The 21,459-nt window shown below is 45.5% G+C and overlaps 1 protein-coding gene across 6 annotated transcripts in view; it reads right to left on the reverse strand.

Moving 5' to 3' along the window:
- Positions 1-21,459, reverse strand: part of TDRD7 (tudor domain containing 7) — a 49,329-nt gene that overhangs the window by 21,799 nt on the left and 6,071 nt on the right. For all 6 annotated transcript variants that reach the window (XM_040089473.2, XM_040089467.2, XM_040089470.2 and 3 more), the window contains 4 exons: positions 14,633-14,774; positions 11,755-11,968; positions 6,650-6,735; positions 5,285-5,502 (listed from right to left, as the gene is read on the reverse strand). In XM_040089473.2, coding sequence (XP_039945407.1) covers positions 5,285-5,502; positions 6,650-6,735; positions 11,755-11,968; positions 14,633-14,774 — 660 coding nt within the window. The remainder of the gene's footprint in view (positions 1-5,284; positions 5,503-6,649; positions 6,736-11,754; positions 11,969-14,632; positions 14,775-21,459) is intronic.

Genomic DNA, 21,459 nt, shown 5'->3' on the forward strand with positions numbered 1-21,459 from the left:
ATAACCAAGGAGATCTGATGACTGGAGGTTGGCTAATGTGATGCCCACAAACAAGAAGGGTTAGAAGGAAGATCTGGAGAACAACAGGCCTGTCAGCCTGACCTTGGCGCTGGTAAAGGCTATGGAACAGATCATCTTGAGTGTGATCACACAGCACATGCCAGACAACCAAGGGATCAGGCCCAGCTAGCATGGGTTTGGGGAAAGGCTGGTATCACCTGACCAACCTGATCTCCTTCTATGAGCAGGTGACCTCCCCAGAGGATGAAGGAAAGGCTGTGAATGTTTACCTGGAGTTCAGCAAAGCCTTTGACATTGTCTCCCACAGCATTTTCCTGGATAAGCTGGCATCCCAGGGCTTGGACAGGTGCACTCTTTGCTGCATTAGAAACAGCTGCATGGCCAGGCCCGGAGAGTAGAGGCGAACGGTGCTGCATCCAGATGGGCGCTGGTCACTTGCGGTGTTCTTCAGGAATTAGTATTTGGCCCAATCCTGATTAAAATCTTTATTGATGATCTGCATGAGATCAACTGTACTCTCAGTAAATTCACTGATGACAGCAAGCGGTGTGGGAGCCTTGATCTGCAGGAGCGCAGGAAGGCTCTGCAGAGGGATCTGGATAGGCTGGAACAACGGGCCGAGGCCAAAGGTGTGAGGTTCAATGAGGCCAAGTGTCAGATCCTGCCCTTGGGTCACAACAACCCCACACAGTGCTACAGGCTGGGGCAGTGCCTGGAGAGCTGCCCAGCTGAAAAGGGGGATGCTGGTCAACAGCATCTGAACTCCAACTGTGCCCAGGTGGCCAAGAAGGCCAAGGGCATCCTGGCCTCTATCAGCAAGTGTGTGGCCAGCACGACCAGGGCAGTGATTGTCCTCCTATAGTGAAAACTGGTGAGGCCACAAGTGTCCAGTTCTGGGCCCCTCATGACAAGAAACACATTTAGGTGGTGGAGCAAGTCCAGAGAAGGGCAAAGGAGCTGGTGAAGGGTTGAAGATGGAGAGGGTAATTCCTATGAGGCATGGTTTCAAGAGCTAGGATTGTTTAGCCTGAGGAAAAGGAGGCTCAGGAGTGACCTGATCACTCTCTGCAACTCCCTTTGAGGAGGCTGCAGCCAGGTGTGTGTCTGTCTCTTCTCTCAGGCAACCCAGTGACAGGACAAGAAGACAGACTCAAACTGCACTAGAGAGGGTTCAGACTGGAGATGAAGAGGAAATTCTTCACTGACAAGGGGGTCAGGCATTACACAAACAGCCAAAGGAGGTCACCATCATGTCACCATCCCTGGAGGTATTCAATAAATGACTGGACAGACAACCAGTGCCATGGCTGACAATGTGGTGTTTGGTCAAAGGCTGGCCTTGATCTTGCAGCATATCTGAAATATTTATTGTACACCAACACACAGTATGAGAAATAAAAAAGATAACTGTCAAGCACTGGCTAGTTCCCAGCTATGATTTCTTTGGTGTTGGCAAGACTTGGTGGAACAAGTGCCACACCTGGTGTGCTGGTATGGAGGGCTGCAGCCTCTTCAGGAGGGATAGGCAGGGCAGGCATTGTGGAGGAGCTGCACTGTATGAAAAGGGGAGGTTTGTCTGCACAGGAAGCATTTCTTTACTAACAGGGTGGTCAAACACTGAAACAGACCTCTTGGTTGATGCCCCAAGCCTGACAGTGTTCAAAAGATATTTGAATAATGCTCTTTATAACATGTTTTAACTTTTGGTCATTCCTGAAGTCATCAGGCAGTTGGACTAGATGATCACTGATAGATTCCTTCCAACCAAAATACTCCTTTCTTATTTATTTTGTGAATACTTACCACTTGCATTTTTGCATACCAAGTCAACATTTGCATGAAGCTATTATAAATGCCAAGATCCCTTTTTCCCAGCCTTAAAAGTCCACACTTTTTTTTTTTTTTTTTGGTGAGAGTCCTTTCTGTCCATGGCTGTAATTAAGATTACAATGACATTTTATGGGCCAGAAACATGGTATGAGGAGGTTACATACCTCTTCAGAGAGCCCTGTTCTTTATAACTCTGAACAACCCCATATCATTAGCCAGCTAAACCTGTATTTGCATCCTTTACCAACTCACTTGTTACAATTCTGACCAGAACGTGTCTAAGTGTTATCCCTGAGGAATCCCACCATGACTTCATGCCTTTCTGAAGGTAAATCATTCCAGGATTGCTCAATTTCCAGTCTTTAAACTAACTAAAACATCCATGCAAGGATGTTCCCTCATGTCCTAGGACTGTCTAATTCCCTAAAAGATTTTGGAAAAAAAACATGGAAATTCAAGCAAAAGTTCTGAGAGAAGATCTAAGTGTTTTAGGCTTCTCTTGCACTGCCATATCTGAATCACCACCACATCACACCTGAATCACAGAGTTCAAGTAACTTAGGGGAGAGCATATACAAGGAAAAAGTCCCTTAAACATACATACAACTCAGTAAGGAGGTTTATATTTAGACTGAAAAGGGAACCATTTTCTCATGTTGCCAGTACCAAATATAAATTTATTACTACTTTTTGGGTTGTGACTTACAAAAAAAAAAAACCAAAAAACTTTTTCATTTACATGCCTCTCACACCCCTGCTGCAATGTTCTCTCCCTCAGAGGTTCAGCTGCCTGCATCTCAAGGCTGAGACCAAACACAGTAAAACTATATAATTTTGATTCAATTCTAAGAAAATAATTAAGTTGTGAGAAAGACTTGTGACAAAAATATGTAGAATGATAAAAAATGAGACAGGAGCTGGAAGTTAAAATAGGGATCACTACCTGCTCAAAGACACAGGGCAAAGTAATTATTCAAAGAGAAAGGTAAAAAATTCTGACAAAAAAAGGTGAAGGTGGGAGGGTCACTGCCAGTCATCACGTTTTTCAAAGCACTAGTGCTGGAGGTAAAGGCAAACAATTCAGCAACACTATGGATTTGCCCAGAGCTGTTGAAGCAGATTCTTCTCCCAGCTGAGATCTATCTAGACAAAGACTTGTCATTTACTGTCAGCTCCACTGCTCATGAAGGCTAGGCTACAATCTGTGACTGCTGACCCCTACTTGGTAAATGTGCTTTTGCATTTAGCTGTGCAAAATACGTTGCTACAAGGAAGATGCTCAAGCAAACTGACCTAAAGAAGGGAGGTAACAGACAAATGGAGACAAAGTCAGCCCCAATACCTCCTGCCTGAAACGTGAAGACTGAAAACAAGATCATCAACCTGCAACTTACAGTGACATTTGGAGACCTGAACTCACTAAACAGAAATAAGTGTCCATTACCCATGGTTGTAAAAATACAGAAATTACAATTTCCTAGAAAAAAATTCTCTTTTTTCAAACAGAAGTTTTAGGGATGCAAAGTTATTCAGAAGCGATACTCTCCAAGGCACAGTCCTCAAATCAAAAGCTTGGAGACACTGGAAGTGTACTAAGTTTGTTGTCTGCTGGCTTTTAACTATGCTACACTGATCAGAATGAGCACAAAAAGAATGTGTTCTTCTTTAAGAAGGTAATAGAAGAAACACCAGGCAAGTTTCTGAGCCTGGCAGACACTCCCAGTGTAAGAAATCAGAAAGAAGAAATAATTCAGATATCAGATATCTTTACTTTCACTGGAGAGTACAGTCTGTCTTCTGCATTTCAAAGGTTCTACAGAGCCATATACCTGCAGACAGTATGTTTGAACTAGGAACTGAATATATTTAAGAGATGTATTGTTACTTTCATATAAGAAGTCCCAGTTCAAACTTCTCCATGCCTGAGCCATAATGACAATTTTTAAAGTCAGTAAACTGAGATGGGCTTTAGCGGCTCATTAACAGTTCTCTACAGTAAGACTGATTGTGCCAACATAACTTGATAGTTCTGACTGCTGTTGTACTGTGCCCATTGTATTACAATGTTTCCATGGGTTTAATCAGCGCTTATTTGTGCTTAAATGACTTTATTTGCATGCTAGAAACAAAGAGATAGACCCAACAGGTAACAAGCAAATGGATAATGAATATATAACAAAGATCCTGGATGAACAGGACTGACTGGAACATTAGCTACAAAAAAGACTAAAATTTGCTGCATGAATTCAGCAATTCAAGATGTAACAGCTTGCTCTATAGATAACACTGGAACCAATCATCAACCATCAAAACAAATTACTGCTGACTGCATACATTTCTAGTGTCTGTAGTAAGGTGTTACAAACACGTTTTATATATGTGTGGAAATAATATGGTATTCATGCATGCAAATGGTCTTATTCCTGAAGAGAATTTATCCAACTAAGTTAATTTCTCTTTCCTTTTTTTTTCTTTTGTATTTAATGTTTTTACATGAGAAAAGACTTAGTAGGACATACAAAAAATGCACTTCAAGAAGACAAATATTCTTATTACTTTAATACTCTTATGTGCCACAGTTTGACAGACACCAAGGAAGTTGAAAGTCTTGATTGGTATCACTGGCCTGTTAAAGTAAAGCTAAACAAAGCCTTGATGCAAAGTTGCATTACACCATAAATGACCCATGAATGCAAAAGAAGAGACAGAAGTAGAGCAGCTGAAGACCCTCCACTCACTGGTCATGGCAACTCCTGTCACATCTCTAAGTGGACACTCAGCAAGATACTAGTTCCTAATAACTAGTAGGGGTAACAGGCATCAGGAAGGTAGAAAGGGGCTTAGCTGTAATCTCTCCCCCCAGCATTACCGCTCTTCAATTTCATCTATTATTGTATCATAAACCTAACTTACACAGCAAAATTCCTTGGCTTAAGATGTGAGAAAGACCTCAGGAAAAGTCTATAGAAAGATAAATACAGTTAGACCTCAGACTATTCAAGGATGATGGCAGCTTGTAGCTTTAAGAGGAGGTAAACTCACCAACAAGGAAAAGCATAAAAAGCAATTAGGGAAAAAAAACCAAACCAAGAACAATGAACATGGCATGGACATCATGCATCATCAGGTATTTGAGTTGTCAGAAACAGGGTCAGTTCAAGGTGGCAAGTCAGCAACCTCAAGCACTTGCTCCACAGCACCAAAGAGGCTGACCTTCCTTCTTCAAAACGCTGGTCCAGTCAAGAGTGATCTTCTGGGTTTTCAAAAGGCATTATTACAATTTGGGAGTGTGGTGGCAGGGGCGTGGAGGTTTCTTGTCACTGCTATGGAGCATGAAGGGAAATGTAGGTACACATAAAATAACATTTGGCAAATGAACACTTGGAAATCTATAGGGTACAGACATCTTCCATAAATATGGTGCAATACTCACTGTGCACACATGAGGCCAGTTCCCAAGCTGATAGAGCACTTCTGTGCTAAGGTCCTCCCAGTACATTTCCCGATAGATCTGAGGCATCTTTGACAGCCTGACACCACTGCTGTACTTGCTCAGAAGCTCCTTAATGCGATTTTGAAGTTCATGGACATTGGCAGCAGAAGAGCCAGGGGCGACAGTATGTGTCTCTGCAGTGGATGTATTCAAGCTATCTGTTAAAAAAAACATACAGCCGTGAAGTAAACACAGCCCTACAAACAGAAGGACAGATGATTACCTCTGTACATAAAAACTAAACATGACAGCTTGCCAGCATAGCACCAACTCTGAAATGTGAATCTCCTGCCCAGCATGGCTGGTTCAGTCAATTCCTATGGCAAAGAACTATGGAAATATGTTTATTTTTCAGACATTTAGTAACTACCTAAAAATTAATTTTCAGTCACTGTAGTTATTTTCATAAGATGCTGCTACATGTTACTTCTGAAGGGATTCTGGAAGAGGATACAGAACCCTCAGCCCCACCGTAGCTGAGACACTGCACTAAGGCAGTATCCCAAAAGGGGCACAAGATAATTTCTTTGTGAGTACAAACACATTGAAGATATTGCATGACAGCCAAGAATGTTCTTCTATACTAAGACTGGTATACAAATCAGACCAATGATTTGCCTTTCATTCCAAGATATGTCCTGAGGAAAAGTGTCCACCAGCAGGCAGTTTTTCTGTGCTATTGCATCTAAGGAAGCCCTCCAGTGGAACAAGGAAAATGACAACTGTTCAGCTGCTCTGGGCAGTCTCATACATTGTGTCTAGGAATTAGACAGTCACTGTTCCAGAGGAAGGTTCACATCAGTAGCTTACCTGCTGCCTCATCTCTACACTTCCCTCTGGAGGGGTGTACCAGACCTGAAGCTTTGCAAATCAGGCTGACAAGTCTCAAACAAAGCAACCACCGTTCTGCAAGCTCATGAGCTGCACAACTGTTGAGCCACACAGGCAGAAGAGTATTTGCTGGACAGATACATTAGTAATTCTGCTTATTCCTGAAAGCCAGGATGTCATACCAGATTCATACCCCACTGGTGAAGTTAAGCTTACTCCTCCTGTTTCCAAACTCTTTACATTGGCTTTGTGATTGGCTTTGACACTGCCCAATGTTTTTCCTAGAAGACTGAGAGGCAGACAAACAAACACACATTTCCTCAGCATAATGAAATAAGAGTGGAAGGGTTCACTCACAGAACTTGATTCCTCATCCAAACCCATGTTCATTCAAAACAACTATTAAGATGGATTTTTTTTTTTAAGATGACACTCACTCTGAGTAGTCAACAAATAATTTCTTAATGGGCATACCACTTGACTCTGTGGAAGAGCTTCTGGACAGGTGAACTTGCAACTCCTTTTGAAACCGTGGTGGGACAGTCAGTCTCTTCTCAGACCTAAAATCGGAAAGAAGAAGAGTGATTCTACACAATTTGTCTCTAAATAACATTCCTTTTGCTTCTAAGACTTAAAAGCATAAAACAAAATGCATTCCACACATTCCAGACACTCCTAGAAGGCCTCATGCACAAGATGAGTAGTCACAATGTCCTTGTCAGGAAGACAACCTGATCAGCAGTAACAGATCAATAGGTGGTTTCTTGTTTTTACTCATTTTTCTGATTATTGTGAGAAACAAAACACAGTAAAAAGACATTAGCAAAGGGGAAGCATCTAGGAACACACAAGCATTCAAGGTCTTTTTGTGCATGCTGTTGGTTACACTGTTTAACAGATTCTTCTCTGAAGATCTCTCCCACTGAAAGCACACAAATGTCGTGCTTGCAGGTGTTCTGGGGTCCTCCAGAAAGCAGCAGCTTTTACTTGGAAATACAGACACCAAAATGAGCTCCTGACACTGAAGAGGGCACAGCACTGTGTAGCACACAAAGACATGGAAAAAAAAAAAAATCAGCTGTGGAATAATTACAAACACTGCAAGCAAAAGGGAACAAGAGTAGAAGAGACTTGAAAGACTAGGCAACACCTCCACCATAGCACAGCAGGTTGCTCTGAACCAGGCATCTCCTGACCAGAGCAGACCCTGCACATGTACTGGGCAAGCTTTGCAGAAGGTCTCTGCCCAGGGGCTAGTTCAGGAATTCAGGGACAACAGTGAAGCAAGTCATAAACTTCACCAGCTGCAGAAACACCAAAGGTGATTTTCAGTTTCACCTGGACTTTGAGAAGGCAGGACAGTAGTTCAAGTATCACGCTGAGGCTAGTTGCAACAGGAAGTCAAGACCAACTAGCCCTCTATGTCATCACACTGACTTTTAATCAGAGCATATCCATGAATCAGAAATAGACCTCCCACACTGACATCTCTTCTAACGAGCATCTTGAAAGATTTAACATCAATTTGTCTTCCCTGCTTTTATGCTACCCCTGTTACATTAAACCATTGCTCCTCCATCAGCTATGGGCTTGTACCAAAGACCATACTTCTCCTCTGAGTCATGTCCCACAGAACTAGCTGTGAGGACAGGCACTGCACAGCTCAGCAACTTACAAAAGAGGAGTCATGCCCAGAAGTGCTAGGCAGCAGCAGATCAACTACAAGCACATTTATAAAACTTAGAAAGTACAAAAGCAAAGCCAACCAGACAAAATCAAAACTTACACTCACACCTGGCACTTGCTGGGTATCTGAACACCCTCTTACAACACTTCATCTGCATTACAGAAAAACTCTCTACTTTCTGGGCACAGCTCTGATGTCCACACAAAGCAGCAGCAGTCTCTTCTTAGAAGGCGGCTGTGGCCACCCATGCAGATACTACGAGAAATCCACGATCCCATTTCTTTGTACATATATCTATCAGTATGGACAACTCTAAGCTGAACAGATACTTAAGCTAAAAAAGTCCTCTTAATGGACGCAGACTCGAAAGAGTCTACCACTTTGCTAGGCAGAAAGCAAAACAATCCTGTGAAATAGCCTCATGGGTAATGGAGACTGTCCTGTTACCCCTGCCTGGTGATAGGAATCCATAGCAGTGTTCTAGTCCTCCACGCCATATACACCTGTACCACCTTAAGCCGCACATCAGGTGACACAAATGATGTGACTGCAGGGTAGGCCAGCCAGAACTGCAGGAAAGTTCCAGTGAGGAAGAGGGCAGATGTTCCCTGCTTAAGCCATATCATGTGAACACCCTGGAAAGGAACCTGGAACACAGGACTGATAATTTCCTTCTGCTGCATGTAAAAGCTAATTGGATTTGGGATCCTCTCAGTATTAAGAGATTTCATGTACGGTCTTCCTGTGCTTTCTGTTGTGGTTCAACAGTTTCCCACAACGTGGTGCTGACACTGGCTTTGAGCCCGGTCATCACCAGTTCTGAGCCCTGAAATCAGACAATTACCATGTGATGTGCTGCTTGCTCACACAGATCATGATGGTCATACATCCCCAACAATGAGACAAATATGGCCAGACAGCACCAGGGCCAACATACTGCCCTTCAGTTTGTAGATACGGACAACTCACCTACTTGGAAGGCCTCATGCTCCTCAGTGCTAGAAGCCTGCTCCCAGCAAGAGGCCTCCTAGCCACACCAGCAGCCTGGACCTTCACAAATGCCTGACCAGCCAAGTCCCCATGCATAGCTCCAGCTGAGCAGCTAGTCACATCTCACTGCCACACATCACTGCTTCACAATGAAGGAGAGCACTGCCCTTCCCCGCCAATTTCCTTACCTTGGTAAGGCCCATGCCACCCCCATCTGCTCTTTGGCCCTTGGACAGTGCTACCTAAGCAGCAAGGCCAGGTGTTGGCCAGCAGCATATGACTCCTGCTGCTTCAAGCAAGGGGGTCACTGAGCACCTGAATCTGTCCTCATCCATGCTGCTGTCTTCCAGCTTCAAGAATCTCTGCAGTTAGCCTTACCAGCAAGGTCTCTCCCTACTTCTGAAGGTCCACTGCAACATAGTAAGGATAAACTAAGATTGCTACTATAAAGACAAGCTTCAGACCCTGCAACAGCATCTGCAAGAAAGCCTCGGACAACTACCCTCAGCATTTCTCTGTTGTCATGTGTGACAGAACCAGGCAGACAAACAACCTGTTCCCCTTCCACCTGATGTTACACAGGGGCAAGCCCCTGAAGCTGTGATCATGAATATCTCTGAAAAAAATGTCAGAGAGCGCTACAGAGGTGGGAATAGACTTTGAGAGTCACAAGGAAACCACCATTTGCAGCCTCACTGAGGAGCTTCACTACATGATACTGTGGGGAGCGCACCAATACCTGTCAGCATCCAAACAAAGTCTGTCACTTCGCAGGACATAGTGCCAAGGCAAAGAACACACATCTCCCATAGCAGGACAGATATTCAACAGAAAAGGAGAAAACAGAGATCTCTATGTGCAACCACAGGAGCGTGGATGTCCTTTCCTGTACATGGAGTGGCAGGGTGGGTAACAGAAAGTAAAAAACATCACAGTAACAGCTCACTCCAAACTGGGAAGTGGGGCAGAGACAGTCTGTCACCTTCAGGACTTGTCTCAGTCAACCTGTGCTGTGAAGACTCAGCCACTCTCACAGGCAAGTACTGACACTCCTGCTGGAACAGTGCCATCAAGTCTGTGCTACATAACTATGAGGCTGCTGTCAGCCCAGGATTTTTGGAGATGCTGTTCATAACTCCACTAATTTGCACAATGGTTTTTCAAGTCAGGACCTCCTGCCTCCAAGAAGCTTTCCTTCCTGCAACTCCCAAAGTAGAAGCAACTACAACAGTTCAGGAGGTACAAAACGTCCCCAGCAGCAAGAACACTTGGATCTTGCCAGTCCTGCTTCAAACCGGCCAAGCTGAAACAAATTAATCCAGTCACATGACCACTATACAACCTTGTATTCAAACAGAATATGAATCTCACCTCGGCAAACTCACTTCACTGTGTACCCACACTAAAAGGATTGCATTTGGACACTGGGCAAAAGCACAAGAGGTCTCCTCCTCCAAAAATAAGTGGGTCAAAGCAGACTTTGCCTGTAGCTTCTCCTACAGCACAGGACAGAAACAGAGAGCAGGAAGAACAGCAGAAAACTTACCTAGAAGCAGCTCAGGAGAGACTACCAGCGATGAACAAAGATAAAAGAAAATGTAGCTGACTACATTAGGAGGAGCCAGAAGAGGGATGACATCTACCTAATTTTATTTTACACATCACTAATCTTTAAAAGTTATAAAATACTTCCTGTATTTTCCTTGTAGTAACTAACTTGGAGAAAACCCTAAGTGCTTCTTAGGAAAGTCAGAGAGCGCTAGGAAAGTGCTCCTTGGAGAAAATCCTAAGTGCCTGAGGCAAAGTGCCTCTGCCTTTTAGGGAAGTACCACTTTAATAAATGCAACTCATCTGCACACACAGAAAAGGGAAGGCCCAAGCACAGCTGCTCCTACATTTCTGAGTCACAGCAGGATGGCTTGGCCCTTCTCTCGTCAGCACAACTGACCCCTGATGGCACGTGGAACTTACGCAGGTGAGCAAGACAGGACATGCCTGCTTTCTGTGGATCTTCCAGAAAGAGCAGGCACCACAGCAGGATTAAGCTGTTGTGCTGCTCTGCGCCACTTCACAGCTACGCTGCCGTGGAAGCGGCGTGCCACTGCCATTTCCATTCAATGCCAGGCTGACTTCCAGACTCTCAACCCAGCTCGGGTTGGAGCCCTCCCCCTGCAGAGGATTACCACCACAATCACAGCTCCAGTGGATTTAGCACAGCCACAATGAGCAACAGCAAACACTTTCTCACCACCACCGTCAGCTGACGGCCCAGGGCAGCTGAAAACAACACAGAAAGAAATGATGGGGCAGCAGCTGACTAAGCCACCCGGATTAGAGAGGCTCAAACGGGGCTGAAAAGCAGCATGTACCGCTAACCCAGCAGAACTGCAGCTCCAGCCCTCATCTCAGTTCACCCAAACATGGTCAGGCGGCTCCTGGCTCCAAGCGTGCTGAGAAGGGGCACAAACACTGACGCTGCAACACACAAGTCAGGCAAGAGGGAAAGAGCGGCCACCTGCAGGCAACCAACACCCTCCACACACACATCACCTGTCCCTGCACACAAATATGCTCCTCCTGATTTCTGTCACACTGGCCACAACAGCTCTCTCCCGGGCCCTGGCAAAGGCCCCACATTCCTGTGCCATGACACCTTTGGCCACATTTCTCCCCAGAAAACATGGGAACATACCAAGTGCACAGGCTACTTATGGCAGCATCCAAAAGGCAAAACTTCACCTGTCTCCCTCCTGGGGTACCATCCCACGTTCAGACTTCGCCTGCTGCCAAGGGCAGGAGGCTGGATTCCCACTAGACCCCGAAAGGCACTGCTTGCGTGGTGGTGTCCAAGCGTCCATCACATTTAATTTCCCCTCACTTGTGCACATACACATATACTGACCTGTTCACCACAGTGACATGCCTCTGCATGGGTATTTCTTTAGGTGGTCCACTCCCAGCAGTTGAAGGTAAGGCAGACCGGGCACCCTCCATAACAGGTTTCACACCTCCACATGCCACTTCTCTGCCTCGGGGCAGGCGAGGAACAGGCCTCTTACTGCCTTCTTCTGGCATGCTCAAGGACCGAGGCTGCCGCAAAGTTCCTTTGGGCTTTCCTAAAGAGTTTGCAGATACAGCCATGAGTAGCATTCTTCTCCTCCCAGTCTACCCCCACCTCCTGGGGTACCTTTTGTACTGCCATCCATTTCTTCTCTACTTTAGCTTGTGGGCACTGGAACTCCCACCACACAGCAGAGGTGGCCAAGTTACATCCTGTCACGGGTTGGCACAGTTTGGTTTTTTAGTTAGGGAGAAATGTGGAGTGTTTTTCCCCGGAAGTGTTTTAGAAAGGACAGGGACCTATCAGAAGGCTAGTTTGGAATACTGGCATCTGTTTTGACCACTGCAAATGTCAAATGCGACTTTGGGCAGTACCCATATAAACCCTGATTTCCTGCAGGTCAGGCCCTTTTCCTCCTGGTCAGCTGAACAGGTCACATTGAGTTGGTGCCTGCTGCTCCCCCCTTCCCCTTTGTGGGGGGAGTCGGCCCAGAGGCCTGGCTGGGCTCCATTGGCTCCCGGCAGGGGAAGAGAAGTTTAACATCAACTCCTTTTTTTAAGTTCACCAGAGCCTCTGGTGCAGGGAGGGGTCTCTGCTGGGCCGCTGATAACAGCTGTGGGCTGATGCCGCCCCGACTATCACCGAGGGGTGGGCAGAACTCCCCTCCTCTCGTCTGGTGATTCCAGACCGAGAAAGAAAAAGAGTGGAGGGAGGAAACCTGGCTGATGATCTGAGATCCAGTGGGGGAGAGGCTGCAGTCCGGGCAGAGAACACATGGCCACTGCAGGCCTGGGCAGATTTAACCCTTTCCTGGCAACATGAAGCTTCCAAGGCTTAACCTTTCCCTGAGAGAGAGAAGAAAGAGACAGAGTGTACGCAGGAAAGATACCACACGAAGTCAGTGGAGCAAGAGTGAAAGAACTAATAAAGATTATTGGAGGGAGAGATTGAGGAAGTGGGCATTTTTAACCAGACTTCTCTGGTGTAAACTAGGGAGAAATGGACTGTTCCTTGTAACATCTTAATGTTGTTTGGGGGAATGATGGTTCTAATCAAAACTGGGGACTGATATGATTGAGATTTAAGTGAGAATATCAAAGCCCCTGGCTCCTGGGGTAAAAGGAGGTCTTTATTTCTTCTGAGATAGAGACAATTTTAGAGAGAGAAGAAGAGAATCCTTGTTTTGTACTAAAGGAAGCATTCTTAAACAGTACCCCAAATACACTGAGAGGCCCATAAGTAGGAAAGGGGAAGCCAGGGGAAAGGCTGCTAATGGGTGGGACTGCACAATCTGCAAAAATTCTGGGCAGAACAGCACAATCTGGAAAAACTCCAGGCAGCTGGAGATTTGTGACCTTGGGAGCCACTAGACTGTTTTTGTCTTGTGGAGAATGTCTCCATGGTACTCTAGAGAGACTCCTCCCCCAAGTAATGAAAGATTATGTTTAAATGGTGAAAGTGACTGAAAATCACAGGTTGTGTCCCTCAATGTTGTTCTGCAGGAAAGTTAACAGTTTGTAGGGGGAGGGAGGAGTGTTTTGGAGTTTCATTCTGTTTTGTTCTAGTTTTTTTCCAACTTTCTTCTTCCATTCTTTTAGTGTGTGTTAATAAAACTATCTGTTTATTTTTAAGCTTAAGCCTGCTTTGCTTTCTCCTGATCTTCTCCCACAAAAAAGAGGATAAACACTAAGACCACTACGCTAAATTTGGCAACCAAAATTTAGCGAACGTGAAACTGCTACATTAATTGGTGTTTCCACCCAGTTACTGAATAAAAACCATTACACACCCACAGAGGAACACTCCCTTCAGCAGTCAGGCCACACTGGGTTAAACAAGCTCTTGGTCACTTTGCTGTTTATATGCTGGATGTGCCACATCAGTTTTGGAGGTTTCAAACACTTCCAAGGGGATTGATGTGAATCAACCTGCCTTTATATTCCCTCTCATTTAACTGGGATATGAGCCACTAGTTCTGCTGCCCAACTGGCATCCTCGTAGAAAAGAAAGAAGCAGCAAACACTTCATTACAGACAACAGGGGAATACACACAAACTGAGACCCACTGCTGTTCCAAGCTGCCAACCTGCAAGCAAAATGGGTCATGCCTGGCCTTAATCCTGGGCCCAGTTCCACAGACAGTCACACAACAGCACATCAGTGAGGAAAACCTGACCCACACTTTAGGGAAACACTGCTACAGCAGCTTATGCAAAAGGTGAGAGGTAAAAAGAGCCAAAAATAGGCATCAGAATTTCTGCGGCACTGTGGCTCTGGCATCAACAACAGGGGCCACTGAAACAGCTACCGATAATGCTGCAGGGACTCCTTCTCACTGTGAAGGAATGGTTCAGTCCTCCCACTCCACAACAGGCCAAGGCCACCCTCAAAGAACAAGCAGGCTCACTGCCACATTTCTTGCCTGCATCTCAACTGTGTTTCTCACAAAAGCAGGAGCACATGAAAATCAAGGAAGTGTCCTACAAGGACTTTGTTTTTCAAGATCATTCACATACATACCTGAAAAAAGGCTTTCTCTCCAATTATGGCTTTCAGATATAAGCAGCCTTGTCAAGAACACTCATCCTCCCAAGAACTCTCCACCTGGACCGTGTAACTCATGGCCGTAGGTGACATACCCTCACAGACAAGACTTTTCTTGCAGCAGCCGCACAGTTCTTCCATAAAGGCAGGCCCTCTAGAGCTGCCTATGGCTTACCTGATAAACTGACCGGAGATGTGCTCTTCAGCCTCATCTGACAGTTCACCTGCCGGACTGTTTTCTTCTTGGAACTCCTCTGTCGGGCCACCAGTTGAGCAACTCGCACAGTTTCACTGCAACTAACAGCATGGCAAATGACCTTGTTGGAGCAGGAAGGGGACAGGGGAAAAAGCAGTCAGTGAGACTCATGCTTATCCACAGCTCTCAGAATCACTTGTATCCCTTTCCAAGCCTGTAACTGCTAGATCATGCAGGCCAGCAGGAAGTTCAGAAAAGGCTTCAGCAGCAGACACAAGATCTTGAGACCTCACTCTCCTTTTATGAAATCCCAGAAGAAACCTCAGAAATCGGCAAACCAGACAGCCAGAGCCTCTCCATCACCTTTCCACATTGGGTTGGGTCCCTGTGAGAAACAGCCTGGTTTCTAACTCCCATCTCACAGGCCTACAATCTTGCTTTATAACTTTGGGAAGCCATGGAGTTGCAGCCTCTCCTTGTTCCTGCTGCCAAGGCTCACTAGAGGCTCCGGTACCATGCTGACCCTGTGAAGAAAGGCTGCCTTTGCCCCACTTACCAAAGAAACTGCAAAACTACCCTGGCTGCACCAATTGCCTCACACGCACTGGGCTGGCCCCCAACAACAGGACAAGCCCACAGCTATCTCCCTGCCCAAATTCATGGCCTCTTGCCTCAATATCCACTCACCACAGGCCATCCTATGGATGGACACAGGAACTTGGCCCTGGCAAGACACCAAACCACGAGCCTAGCATGCACTTTACCTCACAAAGAAGATGAAAGCCCAAGCTTTTGGGCTCACTGCATTCAACTGCTGCAAAGGCAGCTGGATGACTACTCCTCCAGGACTCCGTAAGGACACAAGCAGTTAGCCCAAAAGCACTAAGTTAAAAATGGAAGTCCGTGGTCTCAGCCATGTTGTGTGGTGGTGGTAGAGGTTGAGAAAGGGCCCCTTTCTCCGCCGGGCCATAGGGCCAGCACAGCTGTGTTGCTAGCCATGGCCCCCAGCAAACATCAGAGATGACCATTTTGCACAGGAACTGGGCAAGAGAAACTCAGGGACTTCACCAGCACCTCCAAAATTTAGCAAACAGCAGCTCCAACAAGGAGCTTCTCTCACAACCAAGACAGGGCAATCAAAGTAGAAAAACAACAAAAGCAAGAGATTGCTAAGCAGCAACAGCTTGTTGCAGGGATCTTCTCGAGTCTCCCAGGATAACCCAAGCAGCCCAGGAAATGGACAATGGATGATGACATTAGAAACCAGACAACTCCTCCAGCAGTGCTCTCCAGCTCACCCTTCCCCCTCCTCTTCCTCTCCTGTGCTGCACATCCAGCACCTTTGCTGGGCTGGCTCAACACAGAACCACTGCAGGGAGGGCCTCTCCTCCTGAGGGTCAGCTCTCCTACCTCAGGAGCTCCTGCCTCAAAATCAGTGTCCCTGCTGCACAGTCAGCACTGATAAAAACAGCAATCTGGCAGTCTCACCACTGCTGTGACTAAATGCCAGGAATCACAGAAAAACTGAGGCTGGAAAACATAGCTACAGTTCATGTCACACAGCATCTTTGCTCAAAGCAGCATCAACTAGACCTAGTTAGTCAGGTGGTAGAATATCTCCAAGGACAAAGAACTCTCAACCACTCTGGGCAACGTTCCTCTTATATTTAGCCAGCCTCACTGTAAAAAAGTGGGCAGTTTAATGTTTATATGGGACTGCTTTTATTTCACTCGGCTTCCATTGTCTCTTGTCTTTTCGCTGAATACTGATGAGAACTGGAGATGGAATCTGGCTCCATGGTTTTTTCACTCCTTTTAACAGACATATGGATAAGATTTCCCTGAGCTTTCTCTTTTCCAGCACAAACAATCCCCACTCTCTGAGCCCTGTATCAGAGATGTTAACCTCCAGGCCCTTCATAATCTTAACAATCATTCCATGAACCTGCTTCAGTGTGACCATGTCTGTCTTGTTGTGGGATGTGGTTTAACTGCTGCTGAGCAGAGGGGAATAATCACCCTCATCAGAGTGTTGGCAACCCCTCATAATGAATCCCAGTATGCTGTTGGTCTCCCTTACAGCAATGGCGCCCTGCTCACTGTGAACTTTGCACCCACCAGAACTCCAGGGCATTTCTCTGCCATGCTGCTCTTCAGTTGGTCAATCCCAAAACTATACAAGAACATAGGGCTTTTCTTCCCTAGGTGCAGCACTTGGCATTTCCCTATACCGAACTTCATAGTGTTCCTGATGCTCCATTTCTCCAGCTTCTTGAGAACCTTCTGAGCAACAAGCACATTCATCTGCTTTATCAGTCTCCTGTCATCTACAGACTTGCTGAGGATCTCTGTCCCATCACCCAGGTCATTCATGAACACGTTAGAAAAGAGTTCCTGAGCCTCTTCTCCCAGGGCACATCACTTTTAAGTGGTCTCCCAATGGGTTCTGGGCCACTGTTATGGAAGAGGATACTACAAGATTATATCAAAATTCAGGTAAACTACATCCAGTGCTCTCCATTCCACCAATCATCTCAGTTTGGAAGGGGATTTATTTGGTCTCATGACTTTCACTTCAGTAAATCCATACTGACTCGCACTCTTGTCTTTCAAGAATCTGGAACAGCTTTCCAGGATTAGAAGCTCAACAACTTTCCCACAGTTCAACATCAGTCTGATCTTCCAACTCTTCCCAGTGAAGGGTGGTGCTTTCTTTCAGTCCTCAAGAACCTCCCACAAACCACCATGACTGTTCCAAGGCAACTGACACCTGTGGGTGAACTGCAATAAATTCACAGACTTGTGCATGTTCCGTTTTTCCAAATGTTCCCTATCTTAATCCTCCCTCAACAAGGTTAAGAGTTTGTTGCTCTGCACTTTGCTCTGCCTATTTCCATAGTATCGCTATACCCCTTCCAGCTCACCCAATTCTGCTTCTACCTTCTGTATGCCCTCCTGTGTGCATGCTTGTAATGGCAGATTTACATCCTTCTTCATCCACATGTACCTTCCCCAAACTTATGAGAGAGACTTTGTCATACCCGAGCCTGTACCTGAGTCATAACGCATCTTTGTGAAAGGTGAACCTGAAATCCTTCACTCTTCACCCTTTCACAGATGTCTGTGCAACAATCTGCGCTCAACAGTTTGAGCATGGACTTGATAAGGCTTTAGTGACGTGAAACACAGCAAATGGCTGAAGGTCTTAATTTGCTGTACCTTCCTTCTTCCAGTTTTTCTGTTGTCCCTATTTCCTCCCATTGCCTGTACACTAAACGAGCTATTTTAAGGACTTTCTTTGAAAGCACTTTCTCAGAACTGGCAGTGTTCTGGGAACTGATCTTAAGAGGGTGACACTTTGTCTTGGTCTCCAAGTTGTTCAAATTATCAACAGTAAACACAGTCTTTCTTAGGTCCATGTATGTTTGTTTGGGCAACATCTGTATAATCCTCCCAGACTGCTTCTCCCTGCTCCCACTTCATGTATGCTTCCATTTATGGCTCAGCTTTGTCAGTGCTCCTGTCCCCTTTGCTTTTTCCCCCAACTGTTGAAAACATACCATTCTTGAAACTGGTGAAGGAAATCCCTGAAAGCTTACTACCACTCCTGGAACATTCTCTTCGGGACTGTATTCCATGAGTCTTCCAAGAAGATTCCTGAACAGGTGAAAGTCTGCACTCCCAAAGTCCTGCATTGTTGATCCTACTTTTTGCTTTGTTTCCCTCTTTTCAGGCTCACAGACACCATCTAGCCACAGGGCTCTTCCCAGCCTTTACACCTGCAATCGTTGTTCTTGTTTTCAAGGACTGTGTCCAGCAGAGCACCTCTCCTCACTGATTCATTGCATATGTCAGGATGTTGAGAGCAGCAGACCCCAGAAACATCCTGGAGTGCTTATACTTGGATGTCTTGTCCCTACAGCATGTACAGCAGTGGCTCAAGTCCCCCAAGAGGATCAAAGCCTGCAAATGTAAGGCATCATCTGCTTTGTCTACCACTTCTTCCCACTTAATGCATTTTAACAGAAAGCCATCACATTGCCCAAACACTCGTAAGTTGCCCACTACTCATAAGCTCTTGCTATCTTATCATCTGTCCCAAGACAGAGCTCCCAACATCCCCACTGCTCCCAAACTTGGAAGGTCTCAAAGGACCTCCTCCTATTCACCAATGCAGCCCATAACTCCTCAGCAGTCAGTGTCAACGAACAGCAGCATGCCAGTTGTGTGACATGTTGCAACAACTCTCCATGACTTCAAACAAGATCAGAGCCGTTAACAACACAAAGATCTCCAGCTTCTTCTGGTTGCAGCCCAAACTGTGGACAGTCATGTACTGGCACTTCAGAGAGATGCCTAGCTGTGCCCACTTCCAAAAAGCGTATGACTGCCTTCTTCAAACTCGTAGCTAAGAGGAGTGTATGCATGGAATGGATCACTTGACCTTAGTTCTCAAAGTCTCAATATAAAAGGTTTTTTGTCCCTATACAGTTTTATAAATGCACATTTTCACATCTTTGGTAAGGGATCAGGTTTTTCCTGTGTTTAACTAATGTTCTAAATAATTTTCAGCATTTCCTTCCCTTGTTTCATAGTGATAAAGTTTAACAAAATGCTTTGAATTAAAATGAATTCAGATGTAAAAAGGGATGAGGTAGATAAGCAGAGTAAAGCAGTCTTCAAATTTCTCCTTTTGAAGGGGCTTAAATATTCAAGCAGAAGTCAAAGTTTTCTTGGAGTAAGGTTCAACAACACATTTCTTATAAATGAATATGAAGCAAAGCAAAGTAGGGTTCCTTGAAATGATGCAACCACCTGTTGCAGGTGCACAGTATTACAATGAGTCCCCTTGCAGTGCCTTCTGTATACTGAACTTAATTCTCATCTTCTGTGGAAACTGGAGGACATACCTACTGCATAAAGAAAACAGCTTTAATTTTTCCCACATTGAAGACAGCTAAATTAGTGTTCAGTAGCAAGAGGAACAAAGGAAAATTTATATAATTGCCTTCCCAAGATGATCAAGCTATTCAGCCTCAGCTACCTAGTTAATATTCACTTACCATAAATACTTAAGATAGCACTTAACATGCGGCACTTTGATATCAATTTGTATTATTTACTGTCTACTTTATACTATTCCTTTTTGAATGCATTTTCTGTAGAACATCTGGGACAGCTGACCTAGCAGTTAGGAAAGTCCTTTTAAGACTATCTAGACTGTAGTCAGCATCATCAACTGCTACCAGACCCCTGGATGCGTATGTCTTTGCTGTCCTGTCCCACTGTCCACAAGGGGATTAAAGGAATGTCCTAGGGTAACGTCATGGTGCTTGTATCCCCAATCGTCTGCTCTGTCTGTGCTGTATATTGAGTTCTGTGCCTTTAAGACTGGTTCTAAGAGCAAGGAGAAGCGTGGATTTGTTTTGAGAAAACTGCCTGACTCCTTCACACTCTTCTCTGGACGGGGTGTTCGGTGGAGGCTTGGAGACACTGCAGGACAGAGATATTTTTTTTTTTTTCTTTCAGTTACTTTCAGCTAGCTAGGGCAAAGAAGTTTCCTGGACTGGTCTTTTTTTCCTTTTTCTTGGAACTGTTTAAACCTGCTCTGGACAGAAAACCCAGGGGATCACTGGGGGCTGCACCTGCGGCCCACCGGGGCCTGGACCTCGGCATTTTCCAGCAGCGCCAGAGGGATTGGGACTGAGGAGAGACTGAGAGAGAGCCGAGCTACACCCACAGCAAGGACTTTCTCAATTTGCCATCTCACTCCAGAATGAGAGGTTTTATTGTTTCATATTATTCATTCTTCATACTAGTATGCACTTTGTTTGTTAAGTAAAATAGTTTTTTTCCACTTTTCTCCAAAGAGGTTTTTTTTACTGGACCGGTTGGAGGGAGGGGCCACCTGGGTTTGCTTCCCAGAGGGATCCTATTCAGGGGTTTTCTCTCAAATTTGTCCCTAAACCAGGACAAGGAAGAGACGAGGGTCTTGACAGACTTTTTGGAGGTCAGGGTTCTCCAGAGCCATAAAGAGAGACTGGCTGACTGTGCGTCCTTGCAGCAGCCTTGTGCAAACTATGAGCTATGGTATCAGCCTGCAGTGGAGCTCAAGTATTCCACAGAGAGGTGAACAAAGAGAACAGGTTTGTAACAATGTATAGCCTAGGTCCTGTAACAAGAAAGTACATGGGAGCAGTCCCAGGTAGCTTAGCAGCCCACATCTGTGCATAATCATGCTTACTACCTCTGCTTAATGTCTGCCATGGGGACACTATGGACAGTGGCAATAGGAGGGTCATCAAACAGCAATGTGGGCTCAGTCTTTGCACCTCTCCTGCCTCCCCAGTGTTCAACAAGGTGCTTCCTCTCAGCTGTTTCAGTCAAGCAGAGCATAGTCAAGCACTTCTGAGCCAGAGTGAGTCCTCTTCAAGTACCTCAAGGCCCCAGTCTAGTTACTTTCTCCTTTTTCACCTCTGAAAGCCACATTTCACTCTCTTCTAACAGCTGCCACAAACAAGTCACTGCCCCTAGTGCTATCCAAGAGTTCACAAGGCTCTCAGCACACATCGTATTAGTGGATAAACAAGGCTCTCAAGGGAATGGGAGGATACCAGATTACACCCTGCAAGGCCCTAGTTAGAAACAGATGGCTATCTGCCAGAACCACTACAAGGAAGCATTTAATTGCAGGATCACAAATGTTCCCAGACCTGAGGCACCTGCAATCCTGCTACTGATGTAGCTGCAGCTGACGCAGATTTTGGAGAAAAGGAATCCCAACTTGCTTATCTCTGTAGAAGGGC

Source organism: Hirundo rustica, chromosome Z (genome assembly GCF_015227805.2).
Source record: "Hirundo rustica isolate bHirRus1 chromosome Z, bHirRus1.pri.v3, whole genome shotgun sequence".
Lineage (NCBI taxonomy): Eukaryota > Metazoa > Chordata > Aves > Passeriformes > Hirundinidae > Hirundo > Hirundo rustica.